The sequence below is a fragment of the Panulirus ornatus genome, chromosome 3 (genome assembly GCF_036320965.1).
Source record: "Panulirus ornatus isolate Po-2019 chromosome 3, ASM3632096v1, whole genome shotgun sequence".
Taxonomy (NCBI): Eukaryota; Metazoa; Arthropoda; class Malacostraca; order Decapoda; family Palinuridae; genus Panulirus; species Panulirus ornatus.
The window spans coordinates 26178830-26196305 of record NC_092226.1 but is presented as its reverse complement, the minus strand read 5'-3'; the positions used below and the strand labels follow the sequence as shown (position 1 = coordinate 26196305).

At 38.8% G+C, this 17476-nt stretch overlaps 1 protein-coding gene across 10 annotated transcripts in view; it reads right to left on the bottom strand.

Moving 5' to 3' along the window:
• LOC139761399 (Fanconi anemia group J protein homolog) overlaps positions 1-17476 on the bottom strand; it is a 1968572-nt gene that overhangs the window by 89094 nt on the left and 1862002 nt on the right. For all 10 annotated transcript variants that reach the window (XM_071685544.1, XM_071685606.1, XM_071685598.1 and 7 more), the window contains 2 exons: positions 15229-15351; positions 4037-4145 (listed from right to left, as the gene is read on the bottom strand). In XM_071685544.1, the coding sequence (XP_071541645.1) occupies positions 4037-4145; positions 15229-15351 (232 nt within the window). The remainder of the gene's footprint in view (positions 1-4036; positions 4146-15228; positions 15352-17476) is intronic.

The window sequence follows — 17476 nt, the reverse complement described above, 5'->3', positions numbered from 1 at the left end:
ACATTGTTGGAACCACTATTCCTTCAAACATACCCATTTTTGCTTTCCGAGATAATGTTCTCGACTTTCACACATTCTTCAATGCTCCCAGAACTTTCGCCCCCTCCCCCACCCTATGGTTCATTTCCACTTCCATGGTTCCATCCGCTGCCAAATCCACTCCCAGATATCTAAAACACTTCACTTCCTCCAGTTTTTTTCCATTCAAACTTACCTCCCAATTGACTTGTCCCTCAACCCTACTGTACCTAATAACCTTGCTCTTGTTTACGTTTACTCTCAACTTTCTTCTTTCACACACTTTACCAAACTCAGTCACCAGCTTCTGCAGTTTCTCACATGAATCAGCCACCAGCGCTGTATCATCAGCGAACAACAACTGATTCACTTCCCAAGCTCTCTCATCCACAACAGACTGCATACTTGCCTCTCTTTCCAAAACTCTTGCATTTACCTCCCTAACAACCCCATCCATAAACAAATTAAGCAAGCATGGAGACATCATACACCCCTACCACAAACCTACATTCACTGAGAACCAATCACTTTCCTCTCTTCCTACACGTACACATGCCTTACATCCTAAATAAAAACTTTTCACTGCTCCTAACAACTTGCCTCCCACACCATATATTCTTAGTACCTTCCACAGAGCATCTCTATGAGCTATGTCATATGCCTTCTCCAGATCCATAAATGCTACTTACAAATCCATTTGCTTTTCTAAGTATTTCTCATATACATTCTTCAAAGCAAACACCTGATCCACACATCCTCTACCACTTCTGAAACCACACTGCTCTTCCCCAATCTGATGCTCTGTACATGCCTTCACCCTCTCAATTGAAAGAAATTGAAATTAGAGAATGGGACGATAACAAGAGACAACGATTACAAGCGTGTTTTGACTGTACAGACTGGTCTGTCCTGATAGAAAACAAGACTGATATCAACACTAACTTAGATATTTTCAATGAATACTTTCACTTTTGCTTTGATATGATCGTACCTACCAAAACAATAAAGATATACCCAAACAATAAACCATGGATTAAAAAAGAACTAAAATCTATGCTAAATGAAAAACACAGACTCATGCGAAATGGAAGTGATGTTGAAAGAAGAACATTGCAAAGTAATATTGATAAAAAAATTACTGAATCGAAAAGAATATACAAAGAAAAAGTTGAAGGCTTGTTTAAAACAGAGTAAAAGATGCTTGGAAAGGACTTAAAACCCTGTGCGGGCACAAGAAGAAACAAAGTGTGCCTGAACCGGAAAATATCAACACATATGTAAATGAAATGAACGTGTTCTTTGCGAGATTTGAAAGACATGATTTCAGTGATGCGTGTAATGAGGTAATGACAGAAATTTAATCTAACAATGATGAAAGAATTATAATTAGGCAAGAAGACGTACAGAAGTCCCTGCAGAATATTCGGGCAGGTAAAGCTACAGGGCCAGACGGGATACCTGCTAGGGTACTTAAATGCTGTGCAAAACAATTGACACCCGTACTGACCACATTATTTCAGGACTCGCTGGATCAGGGAGTGGTGCCTTATAAATGGAAAGAATCTGAAGTGAAACCTATTGCAAAAATTAATCACCCAAAAGATCACAAAGACTTCAGACCTGTAGTACTAACATCTAATATTATGAAATGTTTAGAAAGCATTGTGAAAAACTATATCTGTGAAAAAACAAATAATTTAAAAGACCCTATGCAATTTGCTTATCGTAATAATAGGAGTGTACAGGATGCAACACTTGTACTATTAAATGATATTAATAAGCATTTAGATAAGCCCAAATCACAAATTAGAGCACTATACACTGATTTTAGTTCAGCATTTAATACAATGCAACCTCATATTTTGCTCAATAAAATGCTAGAATTGGGTGTAAATAGAAATATCTTAATATGGATTTTTAGCTTTTTAACCCAGAGACCCCAATATACCAATGTAAATAATGTTAAGTCTAATGTGATAGTCACCAACACAGGAGCCCCCCAAGGTTGTGTATTGTCCCCAGCTCTTTTCACCTTGTATACAGATGATTGTAGAAGTGAAATTGATGATTGTACTATTATAAAATATGCTGACGATACAGTTATCTTAGGAAAAATTGTAAATAATAATTATGAAGGCTATTTAACTCAAGTTAAAAAATTCGTTGACTGTAGTAAACAAAATTTTTTGGAGCTTAATGAAAAGAAAACGAAAGAGATTATATTTGATTTCAGAATTAAAAATAAACACGTACCAGACCTATTAACAATTGAGGAAGAAAACGTAGAAAGAGTAAACCAGTATAAGTATTTGGGCTTTATGATTGATGACCAGTCGAAGGGAAGTGTTAATACAGATATGGTGTCAAGGAAATGTAACCAAAGATTACACTTTGTACGTATCTTGCATAACCTACATGTAGATAAAATGGTCATTAGCCTATTTTACAAATCAATTTTAGAATCAGTTATAAATTTTTCAATCACTGCCTGGTATGGAAAACTTACTTGCAAAGATAAAAAGAAGTTGGGAAGGATTGTTAAGAAAGAAAGAAAACTAGGTGCAGAGACCACATCACTGAATAAGCTGTATCAAAAAGGTACAATGAAACAAGTAGACAGAATGATGAAAGATGTAACACATCCGCTACATAATTGTTACACATATCTTAAATCTGGTAGAAGGCTAGCTCTGCCCAAGCTGCGCACCGATAGATACAAAAAGTCGTTTGTACCTAAAAGCATTCTGCTTTTCAATCATCTATCATCACCATAACTTCTAGCTTTAAGTTTCATGATAACTGTAGGTGATGGTTCATGATAGGGATGGTGACAAGCTGATATTTTTTTTTTTTTTTTTTTTTTTAATTTTCCAAAAGAAGGAACAGAGAATTGGGCCAGGTGAGGGTATTCCCTCAAAGGCCCAGTCCTCTGTTCTTAACGCTACCTCGCTAATGCGGGAAATGGCGAACAGTTTGAAAGAAAGAAAAGACAATAGCAAAGTAACATTTTATATGAAATAACCTATGCAATATTTCTTGTTAATATTTCAATGTTTTATTTTTTTTTTTTACAACTACTAAGGAGCTCTAAAGCCAAAACAAATTTCATTTTGTATTACATTTTGTATAACAATTTGACGAATAAAGTATCTTATCTTATCTTATCAATCAATACCCTCCCATATAATTTACCAGGGATACTCAACAAACTTATACCTCTGTAATTTGAACACTCACTCTTATCCCCTTTGTCTTTGTACAATGGCACTATGCAAGCATTCCGCCAATCCTCAGGCACCTCACCATGAGTCATACATATATTAAATAGCCTTACTAACCAGTCAACAATACAGTCACCTCCTTTTTTAATAAATTCCTAAGCAATACCATCCAAACCTGCTGCATTGCTGGCTTTCATTAATCTGCAAAGCTTTTACTACCTCTTCTCTGTTTACCAAATCATTCTCCCTAACCCTCTCACTTTGCACACCACCTCGACCAAAACACCCTATATCTGCCACTCTATCATCAAACACATTCAACAAACCTTCAAAATACTCACTCCATCTCCTTTTCACATCACCACTACTTGTTATCACCTCCCCATTAGCCCCTTTCACTGAAGTTCCCATTTGTTCCCTTGTCTTATGCACTTTATTTACCTCCTTCCAAAACATCTTTTTATTCTCCCCAAAATTTAATGATACTCTCTCTCCCCAACTCTCATTTGCCCTCTTTTTCACCTCTTGCACCTTTATCTTGACCTCCTGCCTCTTTCTTTTATCCATCTCCCAGTCATTTGCATTATTTCCCTGCAAAAGTCATTCAAATGCCTCTCTCTTATAATATATAAATTATAAACAAAAACATTCAGTAAATTTAAGAAAAGTGTATTCTTAGAACAGTCAAACCAAAAGGTAAATAAAACACTGCAATATACAGTAAAAATTTCCATATATGAACACAGAAAATTTTTTATGATATTCCTTTGTGCATCAGCAACTGATTACCAACTTACGGCTATAACAGCTCGAGCATTATCATCAGTGAAATCCAGTCCTTCACTGACTTTTCCACGGCACACTGCCATGAAGAAGGCCCCATTTATACCTCCATCACTCTCCGACCTGTTAGGAGAATAAATAATTCAACTCCTCCATGCTTGAAATTATTAGAATCAAATGAAGCACTGAATATCTTTTTATGGTTAATCTAATGAGGGTTATAGTAATATATTACTTTTCATCATTGCAATATGGTCTGCTCTGGCACAGAATTTCATAAACAATACTTAATGTGAAAATGCAGGAGAAAAATTTCTAACCTTTAGAGTTTACAGACATAAGCAAATTCAAATAAAAGTTACTTGTAGGTAAAAACTACATGAAACAACTTTAAAATATGAAATAATCAACTAATAAACAGCAAGCAGAGATGTGGCAACCTTTATATGTAGGGATGAATTCAAAAGTTTCGGTAGAGACAAAAATAAGAGACATGCCTTGATCCTGACATTCATATTCACCATTTCTCTATCCTAGAAACACAAAATACATGGCTCGAATATACCAAAAGGGCTATATTGTCCATTTTTCTAATATCTTCATCAATAGCCTTGATACTGGTTACTGTTTAAAGTATCTCAAACATTTCTTTGATTCAGCTAATAATCTTGCTAGAAAGTGTTATTACAATGTTCAACCTTAAAACAAATTGGGAACAAAATCTTGTTGGTATTACCCTACTGTGAGAACTTGGTTCATATTCCTGCATTACCATAAACTTTCAATGTCAGTGAAGTCTTCAGAAATAATAATAATGTTAGGGAAAGTCTTATCAGAAATTCTGACACTGCTCAAAAAGGGTTGTGTGTACAATGTCCCTATAAAGAGTATGATCTGTTAATCAAACTGATTCTTAGTTTAAGGACTGAACAACAAAAAAAGTATTAAGTATGGTAAAAAACTAATGAAATATTTGTTTACCTGAGAAATTTTGATCATCAAATTGACTGGAGCAATAAAAGCTGATCACATGCAATAGCTCAATAATGGATAGAAATACTGAATTGTCTCTCATCAAACGTAGTAGAGATACCAATATGAATAGAAATGTTGGTTTATACAAATTAGATAATTTTACACACAAAATGTTTTTAAATGCTTCCCCCAGAGCATAACTGAATCTGATTTTGTAACTTGAGAGAGGTGAGGTCACTGAGGGTGACGTGATTAAATTCGTTTACCTGTCTATTCATACTTTTGACTGGCCTTCCCAATGGCAGCTGGTATATCATATTCTGTTTCTCTTGACTTGTATTCAGTCCTGACAAAGTAATTATATCAAAGCACTTGACAATTCAAATTTCCTGTTCCCTTGTGGTTTTACCTGGATACAGTGTCCAAAAAAACACAGTCCATCCCCATATGTTTTCAATGCAATACATGGCAAGGGTTTACTATGGGTATATATATTCATATATATCTATTTATATTTAAAAAGGAATACTCAACAAACTTATACCTCTGTAATTTGAACACTCACCTTTATCTCTTTTGCTCTGTACAATGGCACTGTGCATGCATTCTGCCAATACTCAGACACTTCACCATGAGCCATACACATAACTGAATATTCTCACCAACCAGTCAACAACACAGTCACCTCCTTTTTTAATAAATTCCAAAGCAATAACATCCAAACCCGCCGCCTTGCCATCTTTCATCTTCCACAAAGCTTTCACTACCTCTTCTCTGTTTACCAAATCATTCTCCCTGACCTTCTCACTTCGCACACCATCTAGACCAAAACACCCTATATCTGTCACTCTATCATCTAATACATTCAACAAACCTTCAAAATACTCACTCTATCTCCTTCTCACATCACCACTACTTGTTATAACCTTCCAATCTGCCCCCTTCACCGATGCTTTCATTTGTTCTCTTCTTTTATGCACTTTATTTACCTCCTCCCAAAACATCTTTTTACCCTTCCTAAAATTTAATGATACTCTCTCACCACAACTATCATTTGCCCTCTTTTTCACCTCTAGCACATTTCTCTTGACCTCCTGCCTCCTTCTTTAATACATCTCCCAGTCATTTGCACTATTTCCCTGCAAAAATTGTCCAAATGCCTCTCTCTTTGCTTTCACTAATAATCTTACCTCTTCATCCCACCACTCACTACCCTTTCTAATCTGCCCACCTCCCATGCCTCTCATGCCACAAGCATCTTTTGTGCAAATCATCACTGCTTCCATAAATACATCCCATTCCTCCTCCAGTCCCCTTATGTCCTTTGCTCTCACCTTTTTCCATTCTGCACTCAGTTTCTCCTGGTAATTCCTCACACAAATCTCCTTCCCAAACTCACTTACTTTCACCACTCTCTTCACCCCAACATTCTCTCTTCTTTTCTGAAAACCTCAACAAATCTTCACCTTCGCCTCCACAAGATAATGATCAGACATCTCTCCAGTTGTACCTTTCAGCACATTAACATCCAAAAATCTCTCCTACACGTGCCTATCAATTAACACGTAATCCAATAATGATCTCTGGCCATCTCTCCTACTTACATAAGAATACTTATGTATATCTCTCTTTTTAAACCAAGTATTCCCAATCACCAGTCCTTTTTCAGCACAAATCTACAAGCTCTTCACCATTTCCATTTACAACACTGAACACCCCATGTACACCAATTATTTCCTCAACTGCCGCATTACTCACCTTTGGATTCAAATCACCCATCACTATAACCCAGTCTCGTGCATCAAAACTGCTAACGCACTCACTTGCCTCTCATGATCTTTCTTCTCATGCCCAGGTGCACAGGCCCCAATAATCATCCATCTCTGTCCATCCACTTTCAGTTTTACCCATATCAATCTAGAGTTTAATTTCTTACACTCTGTCACATACTCCCAAAACTCCTGCTTCAGAAATAGTGCTGTCCTTCCTTTGCTCTTGTCTGCTCACCAACCCCTGACTTTACTCCCAAAAAACTCCCAAACCACTCCTTCCCTTCACGATTGAGCTTTGTTTCAATTGTCAAAACATCCAAGTTCCTTTCCTCAAACATACTACCTATATCTCCTTCTTCCTCATCTTGGTTACATCCACACCCATTTAGACACCCCAATCTGAGCCTCTGATGAGGATGAGGGTTTCTAGCCCCCTGCTCCCGTCCCCTTTAGTCGCCTTCTACGACATGTGGGGAATGCGTGGGAAGCATTCTTTCTTCCCTATCCCAGGGGTAGATATATGGGAGGGTATTGATTGAGAGGGTGAAGGCATGTACAGAGCATCAGATTGGGGAAGAGCAGTGTGGTTTCAGAAGTGGTAGAGGATGTGTGGATCAGGTGTTTGCTCTGAAGAATGTATGTGAGAAATACTTAGAAAAACAAGTGGATTTGAATGTAGCATTTATGTATCTGGAGAAGGAATATGATAAGAGTTGATAGAGATGCTCTGTGGAAGGTGTTAAGAGTATATGGTGTGGGAGGCAAGTTGCTGGAAGCATTGAAAAGTTTTTATCGAGGATGTAAGGCATGTGCATGTGTAGGAAGAGAGGAAAGTGATTGGTTTTCAGTGAATGTTGGTTTGCGGCAGGGGTGTGTGATGTCTCCATGGTTGTTTAATTTGTTTATGGATGGGGTTGTTAGGGAGGTGAATGCAAGAGTTTTAGAAAGAGGGGCAAGTATGCAGTCTGTGGTGGATGAGAGAGCTTGGGAGGTGAGTCAGTTGTTGTTTGCTGATGATACAGTGCTGGTGGCTGATTCGGGTGAGAAACTGTAGAAGCTGGTGACTGAGTTTGGTAAAGTGTATGAAAGGAGAAACTGAGAGTAAATGTGAATACGAGCGAAGTTATTACGTACAGTAGGGTTGAGGAAGTGAAGTGTTTTAGATATCTGGGAGTGGATTTGGCAGCGGATGGAACCACCTTTAATTTGGTCTCCTGCTTCTCTTGTTCCCTCCACCTCTGACACATATATCCTCTTTGGCAGCCTTTCCTGACTCATTCGCTCCATATGTCCAAACCATTTCAACACACCCTCTTCTGCACTCTCAACCTTATTCTTTTTATATTTCATATTCTTATATACATTTATTCATATATCTATTATACTTGATCACTGTTTCCTGTGTCAGTGAGGTGGTGCCAGGAAACAGGTAAAGAATGATCCATCCACTCATATACACATAAACATACATAAATGCTCATACACGTATATATACATATTTACTTGATATCTATTATACTTGATCGCTGTTTCCCACATCAGCAAAGTGGTGCCAGGAAACAGATGAAGACAGATCCATCTACTCATATACACACATATACATATATGCACATACACATACATATCAACATATACATGCATGTACATATTCATACTTGCTTGACTTCATCCATTCCCGGCACCACCCTGCCTGACTGGAAACACCATTGCCACTACCTGCACCTGCAAGATAGTGACAAGAAACACATGAAGAAAGGCCACATTTGTTCACATCCATGCACAAGCTGTTATGTGTAATGCTCTGAAACCACACCTCCCTGTCTACATCCACACCCCACAGACCTTTCCATGGTTTACTCCGGGCATTTCATGTGCCCTGGATCACTCCACTAAAAGCAAATTGACCTTGTATACCAAATTGTTCCAATTAACTCTATTCTGTATACGCATTTCACCCTTCTGAATGTTCAGACCCTAATTGTGCAAAATCTTTTTCACTTCATTCTTCCATCTCCAATTTAGTCTCTCAGCTCTCCTTGTTCCCTCCACTTCTGATACATACATTCTCTTTGTAAACCTTTTCTCACTCATTCTCTCCATACATCCAACCTATTTCAATACACTCACTTCTACTCTTAACCACACCCTTTCTATTTCCACACATCTTTCTTACCCTTTCATTACTTACTCACTCAAACCACACATACCACATACTGTTCTCGAACATTACATTTCCAACACATCCACCATCCTCTGCACAACCCTATCAATAGGCAGTGGCTTTCCACCTTATAGTACTATTGGAACTACCATTCTTTTAAACATACCCATTTTTGCTCTCCAAGGTATCCTTCTCTCTTTCCACACATTCTTCATGCTCCAAGAACCTTCATCCACGCCCTACAGACCTTTCCATGGCTTACTCTGGATGTTTCACATGCCCTGGATCACTCCAATGACAGCACATTGACCCTGGTATACCACATCATTCCAATCTACTCTATTCCGTAAATGCACTTCACCCTTCTGCATGTTCAGAACCTAATTGTGCAAAATCTTTTTCACTCCATTCTTCCATCTCCAATTTGGTCTCCAAGTTCTCCTTGTTCCCTCCAATTCTGACACATATATTCTCTTTGTAAACCTTTCCTCACTCATTCTCTCCATATGTCCAAACTATTTCAACACATCCACTTCAACTTTCAACCACACTCTTTTTATTTCCAAACATCTCCCTTACCCTTTCATTACTTATTCGATCAAACCACTCACACCACATACTGTCCTCAAACATTTCATTTCCAACACATCCACCCTCCTCTGCACAACGCTATCAATAGCCCATGCCTTGTAACCCTATAATACTATTGGAACTACTATTCCTTTAAACATACCTATTTTTGCTCTCCAAGATAACCTTCTCTCTTTTATGAAATTCAATTGCGGTACCATTGAGTCCTGCCACCAGTGCATCTCATCTTCTGCAAGGCTTTCACCACCTCTCTTCACCAAACCACTTTCAATGACCCTCTCACTTCGCATACCACCCCGACAAAAACATCCTACACCTGCCAATCTATCATCAAACACATTTAAGAATACCTCAGATATTCACTCCATCTCCTCAATCCATCCTTACCTGTCATTACTTCCTCTTTTGCCCTCTTCACTGATGTTCCCATTTGTTCTCTTGTCTTTCACACATTATTTACCTCCTTCCAAAACATCTTTTTATTCTCCATAAAGTTTAATGATATTTTCTCTCCCCAACTCTTACATGCCCTTTTTTTCAACTCATGCACCTTCCTCTTGAACTCCTGCCACTTTCTCTTATACATCTTCCAATCATTTGCACTCCTATATAAGTACCCTCCAAATACAGGTACACCGCCGAATTTCCGGCAACTGATGGTTAGGCACCTCCTTTAGTCTGGACAAAATCACATGAGGGAACTTGAAATCACCACGGCCACCAGACTAGTTTATTGGGCGGCCACAGATGGCGTTGTGTGTACGGCACGCTTATCTACATTCTTTACACTGCACTTGCTGGTGGTGATACCTGCAATTCTGTAAGATTCTCAGCCTATTTTGCTTAAATCTAACCCTAGCTATGGCTTCTAAGACACATGAGAGTGTCAGTCGTGATATCAAATGTAAACACCACTCCATATCTATCCAAGATAAAGTAGAACTGTTGAAAAAATGGACTGTGGTGTTCCAGTGCATAAGCTACGTGACATCTACAGTATTGGTTCATCAACTGTTTATGATATAATGAAGCAAAAGGAGAAAATACTGAAATTCTACGCAGACAGTGATTCCAAGAAGCAAATGACGAATAGAAAAACTATGAAAGATGGTAAGAGTACTGAGCACGATTGAGTGATGATGGAATGGTTTTGAAAGAGTCGGAGTGATGGAGTGGACTTGTCAGGTAGCATGATAATGGAAGAGGTTAAGTTGTTCCATAAAGAACTTGAATTACAACATGAGCGTGACTATAGTGAAGGATGGCTTCAAAGATTCAAGAAGTGTCATGGAATTTCCATGAATACAGTGTGCGGAGAAAAGTGGTCTGCAAACCACGAAGGAACTGCCGAGTATGTGGACGAATTTGCAAAACTCGTATCTGGCAAGCACCTCAGTCCTGAGCAGGTGTTTAATGCAGACGAAACTGCATTATTCTGGTGATGCACACCTAAGAAAACAACAGAAGATGAAGAAAACCCCACACGAGTCAAACAATCTAAGGAATGACTTACCATCTTAGGGTGCTCAAACATTTAATATTTGTTTAATCTAAATTTCTGACAGTCCATGGTATACTTTAGACACATAGGAGATGTATAATTAGTGGGTTGGAGGTGTGTTGATGAATCATTATTACATGACCATGGTTGGTCCAGCAAAATGATTAACCTGGCAAGGCTTTGGAACCAAGAGTGCCAGAAAATCAGTGGTGTTTCTGTACCTCTCTTTTCTCTTTCATTAGCTACTTTACTTCTTCATCCCACCATCACTACACTTTCTAATTTGCCCACCTCTCACCTCTTGCATGCCAAATGCATTTCTTGCACATCACTGCTTTCCTAAATACATCCCATTTCTCATCCACTCCTCTCGCTTCATTTGCTCTCACCTTTACCATTCTATAATCAATCTGCTGGTATTTCTTCACACAAGTCTTCTTTCCAAGTTTACTAACTCTAACCACTCTCTTCTCCCTGACAATGTCTTCTCTTTTTCATAATCCTCTACAAATCTTCACTCTCACCTCCATAAGATGGTTGTGATAAGGCATCCCACTAGCTGCCCCTCTCAGCATATTTACATCCAAAAATCTCTCTTTTACGTGCCTCTCAATTAATACGTAATCTAATAATGCCCACTACCAACTCATACACATATACTTGTGTACATCTCTCTTTTTAAACCAGGTACTTCCAATCACCAGTAATTTTTCTGCAGAAGTGCTTCACCATTTTCATTCATAACACTAAACACCCCATGTGCATCAATTATACCTTCAACTGCCACATTACATACCTTTGCATTTAAATCACCCATCACTAATACCCACTCTCATGCATCAAAACTGCTGACACACTCACTCAACTGCTCCCAAAACACTTGCCTGTCATGATCTCCTTCACCCATCTCTTGCCATCCACTTTTAGTTCTACCCATATCAATCTAGAATTTACTTCCTTAACTATGTCGCAAACTCCCACAATTGCTGCCTCAGAAGTAGTGCTACTCCTTCTAAGATTTTTTCCTCTCACCATCACCTGACTTTACTCTCAAGATATTTCCAAACCATTCTTCCCCTTTACCATTGAGTTTCATTTCACTCAGAACCAGAACATCCAGGTTTCTTTCCTGAAACATACTACAGATCTCGACTCTCTTCTCATCTTGGTTACAGCCAGAGATATTCGGACACCCAATCTGAGCCTTTGAGGAGGAAGATTACTACCCATTTGGCTCCTTCTATTTCCTCTTTTAGAAACTGAAATAGTTTCTAGTGAAGTGAAGGCTGGTCTGCCACAGAGGTGTGTGATGCTACCATGGTTGCTTAATTTGTTTATAGATGGGGTGGTAAGGTGAGTAAACATGAGAATTTTGAAGACATGGGCAAGTATGCAGTCTGTATGGGATGAGAGGGCCTAAGAAATAATCACTTGTTATTTGCTGATGATACAGCTCTGGTGGCAGACTTGAGAATGAAACTGCAAAAGTTGGTGACAGAGACGGTGTGTGAAAGGATGAAGTTGAAAATAAATGTGAATAAATACAAGGTTATTAGGTTTAGCAGAGTTGAGGGAAAGGTGAGCTGGGGTGTGAGTTTCAATGGCAAAAAATTGGAGGACTTGAAGTGTCTTAGATGCCTGGGAATGGACATGGCAGTGAATGGAGCCATGGAAGGGGAAGTGAGTCATCGGGTGGGTGAGGGAGTGAGGGTTCTGTGTGCACTGAGGAATGTGCAAAAGGATGGGTATGTTTGAAGGTACAGTAGTTCCAAAATAGTTATATGATTGTGAGGCATAGGCTATAGCTAAGACTGTGGCACAAATATATACCTAAGTATGTCCTTTTAAAGCAGGTATTCCAAATCAAAAGTCCTTTTTCAGCACACAACTCCACAAAGTGTTCATCACTTCCATTCATAACAGTGAATACCCTATGTCCCCTAACTGCATCCTCAATTGTCACATTAAACATCTTCACATTTCAATCCCCATCACTAATATCCAGTCTCCTCCCAAAACACTTGTCTCTCATGGTCACTGCATAAGCACTAATAATCACCCATCTCGTGCCATTCACTTTCATTTTTACCCACATCAGTCTAGAATTCACTTCCTTACGCTTTCACACAATACCACAACTCCAGCAGAGCTACTCTTTCCTTAGCTCTTGCTCTCTCACAAACCCATGATTATATTCCAATGACATTTCCAAGCCATTCTTCCCCTTCACCCTTGATCTTTCTTTCACTCAAGAGCCAGAACATCCAGGTCTCTTTCCTGAAACAAAATAATGATCTCTCTTCTCACATTGGTTACATCCACACACATTTAGACATCCTAGGCTGAGCCTTCAAGAAGGATAAGCACTCCCTGCTTGGTTCCTTCTTCTGTTCCATCTTTTAGAAAATGAAATACAAAAAGGGGAAGGTTTCCAGCTCCTCTACTCCCATCCTCTGAAGTCACTTTCTACAACATATAATATTAACACCATTCATGCACTTCTTCCGTACAGTTACTTTCCCATTAAGTATTGTCTGAATGGGCCATGTTCCACTGTTTCTTGAAACTTAAGGCTAGCTTTTATTAAAAAGGCCAATCTTCCCCCTCTTTTCCTTTCCTTCCTTATTACCAAGCATCCTTTTGGAGAGAATGGGCAAGATCTTAACACTTTGATATGCTTTGTTTCCATGACTTCAACAAATTTAGGTGCACTTTCCCTTATACTATCCTTGAATCCATCTCTTTACCACTAACTATTAATCCATCAACATTTGAATACATTAAGTATGACACTCTCCAAATACACCTACCTTCCCCACCATGCCAGTGGGGCTGCACCATCCTCTTGAACTGTGTGGCATCTCCAGTCTTTTACCTTCCGACTATATTCTTTGCTTTTCTCTCTTTCACTTCCCACAATTCACCACATCTGATGAATATCTCACACCATTCCACTTTGCTTCTAAGTTTCTCAGCTATACTGAGTACCTCTAGGCTAGATGTATGTGTGAGTGTGTGTGTGTAAAGACACATTCTTGTTAACAAGATAACTTAAGATCAATGGAGCACATAAAATTCACACTTACACCATAGGTACTCCCTGTGGAGGTGTTGAACTGGTGAAATCAGGGGAAATGTAACTGTGTAAATTTCAATATCAATTAAGAAAAACTTTTTTTCTTTTGCACGTGCTATACTTTAGGAGTGTTGATTGATATGTTCAAATTCAAATGAATATGTATGTATTCAAACATTTATCTATCTATACCCCGGGTGCCTGTTTCCAACTGGAACTCCCTCAAAGGGGTGGCCATGGCAACAGTCTCCAAAACTAGTGAGGTCCAGTGCAGCTTCTTTGTCTTTAGTACCTCACCACTAACAGGCAACTGGCAGAGGGCAAATCTACCACAGCATTTGCAGAGGGTCCTACCTAATGTTCCAACTGACTACTACCTAATGCTCCTCCCTAAATGTTCCAACCTACTACTTCTATTTGGTCATCCTACCATTTTGCCAAAAGGCATTGCTAGCGCATATTTCTCTGCAGGAAATTCTAGAGTTAAGGAGCATGAGCTCTGTGAGTCAAGTGTTATATATGACAAGGAGAGATTGTATGTTTGTGGACAGATTGCCAGTAGTCCATGTGTGGGTGATGCAGAAAGAAAAGACAGCTACCTGGGTCTGAGAAGCACAACTTGACAACCACTGAACATCATGGCTAAATTTTTTCAATTGAACAAGTTCATTATTCTGGAGTTCACTAGTTACAGACTCTATTGCTATGGCCACTCCCTGGTGGTAGTTCCAGAAGGGAACAGGCATCAGAGATATAGATAGATACATTATTTTTGTGGCCATGTATTTGATTTCTAATGGCAGAACATCAGGCATTGTGCTTTATACAATTCACTTTCAATTTTTCAAACTTTTCTATCTTACTACATGTCTTAGGAATCACTAATATTCAATACATCATTAACAATCTAGTTAACATAGTAAAAGATCATTTAATATATCTAATTTCCTGTGAATCTCCAAGAATATTTCTTGTAAGATTTGGTGGTTCCTTGGGGGTAATTAAACCATTCATATGCATATCCTAATGTACTGCATCCTAAATTACCATTCCTTAACCAAATTTTTTACATTAACTTTGATCTTAAAATAACAAAGTACCTTTAAGAAAATTTTCTTGAAATACCTCACCTAGTATTTCTGATTGTGTCATAAAAGAGTGCCATAGTTTCCTCAAACTCTTCACCATTTCGAGGTTCTGTCATGGGTACCTTTATATGGCTTAATTCCTCCCACATCCCTGTGTTCTGCCATCTGTCAAGTAAAATAATTCTGTATCAGAAATTACATAAATATCTAATTACACACGGTGCATAAAATGAGAAAAAGAACTTATCCAAGTTTGTGGATGATGACCTCACACGCTATTCAATACTAAGATTTCAGATAACATATTTTGGATGGTTCAAAATACTCGTAAATGAAGTAGAAAAATGTATGTACTCATATACATTTGTGCATAGCTTTACTAAAAATAAAGTACCTAATAAGTAAAGACAGCAAGGCTATTAAGTTTAGTAGTGATGAAAGACAGGTAATTTGGGGTGTGCGACTGAATGGAGAAAACGTAGATGAAGTAGTATGTTTTAGATACCTAAGAGTGGACATGGCAGAAAATGGACCAATCAGAGCTGAGGAATGTGTGGAAAGAAAGATGTGAGGATACATATATTTAGTGGCACAGCGGTTTCACCAAGGTCATACGGATGTGAAATGGGCATTTAATAAAAATGTAGAGAAGAGGGCTGGAAATTAAATGTTCGAGGACATTATGTCATGTAAGGAAGCTGGACTGAATAAGAACCAATAGGGTAAAAGACAAGTAAAAGGAGTATATATTAAAAGGCTGAAGAGGGTGTGCTGAAATGGTTTGGACATATAGAGAGGATGAAGAGGGTATACATGTCAGAAGTGGAGTGAACAAGGAAAAGGTAAAATGGTATGTATGTATGTGTGTGTGTGTGTGTGTGTGTGTGTGTGTGTGTGTGTGTGTGTGTGTGTGTGTGTGTGTGTGTGTGTGTGTGTGTGTGGGTGGAAGAATAGAGCGATAAATGCTTAGATTGTTCAGGGCCTAAATGTGAAGGAGGGTGTGTAGCATGCAACTTTAATATCAACACAGTTCTCAAGTCTGTACAATAAAAATCTGAACACGAATGGACAAATGGAAGTGGAAGTAACAGGGTTGGTATTGGGGTGAAAGTTCTGGGAGCCATGAGGAACATGTGGAAAGAAGAGGCTGTTTCATGGGAGGGCCTAAGTGGGTATATCTAAAAGTACATCAACTAATTTGTATGTATGCAAGGTATGGGCTATAGATAAGTATGTGCAGAGGAGGAGGGATATATCGAAAATGAAATGTTTGAGGACAATTTGCTGTGAGGTGGTCTGGTTCAGAAAGCAATAAAAAGGTAAGAGGTATGAAAAGAAAAATGTAGTTGAGCTGAAGAGGGTGTGCTGAAATGGTTTAAACAATGGTGAGAATGAGTGAAGACTGGTTCACAAATAAGATATGTGCATCAGAAGTGGAAGGGACAAGGGAAATACCAAATTGAAGATGGAAAGATGGAGAGAAAAGATTCTGAGTGCTCAAGGCCTGAACATGCAGGAGAGTGAAAGGAGTGCAAAGGATAGAGTGAATTAGAGCAATGTGGTAAACTGGGGGTGATGCACCATCGATGGACAGAACCAATGCATGTAAAGCAGCTGGAGGAAACCATGTTAAGGTCTGTGGGGCCTGGTTTTGGATAGGAGGCTGTAGTTTCAGTGCATTACAAAAGACTTTACCATACTCTAATACAGCGACAAGAACATTATTGAAATTGTTTTCATGAACCTGGATATTTGTAAGAGCCCATCAATCCTATGGCCCCTAGTCCCCAGCATCATGGGGTGCTAAGAATCTTTGGGTTTCCACCTGACTCCACTGTCAATAAGAGGGAGGGTTCAGGCAGTAGCAGTACTGGTTCCTCCCATTACCTTTCTCTCTCTGTCAGATCTTCTGCTTTTTCTATTCACTATACCAACATTTGTGGTCTCTAGTGAACTTTCTTCGGTTGAACATCATCTTTCTAGCACCTCTCCTAATAACTTACTTCTCTCCGAGACACAGTTGTCTATTGATGTTCTCACTTGTCTCTTTTTCATATCCAACTATAATCTATACTCACGATTCCGGCTTAAAGGTAGTGTTTGTGCTCATTCCAGTGTCAACACACCTGTTGCATCCCTCAAGGCTCTTGAGTCTCCAAACTTTGATGTCATGTGGCTCAAGGTCACTCTCTCAACTACCACACTTTTCCTGTTTTGCCTATTGCTCTCTTAATTGTACAAATTCTATATCTTTCTCTGACTATCTAAACTCTTGCCAGGAGACTGTGGC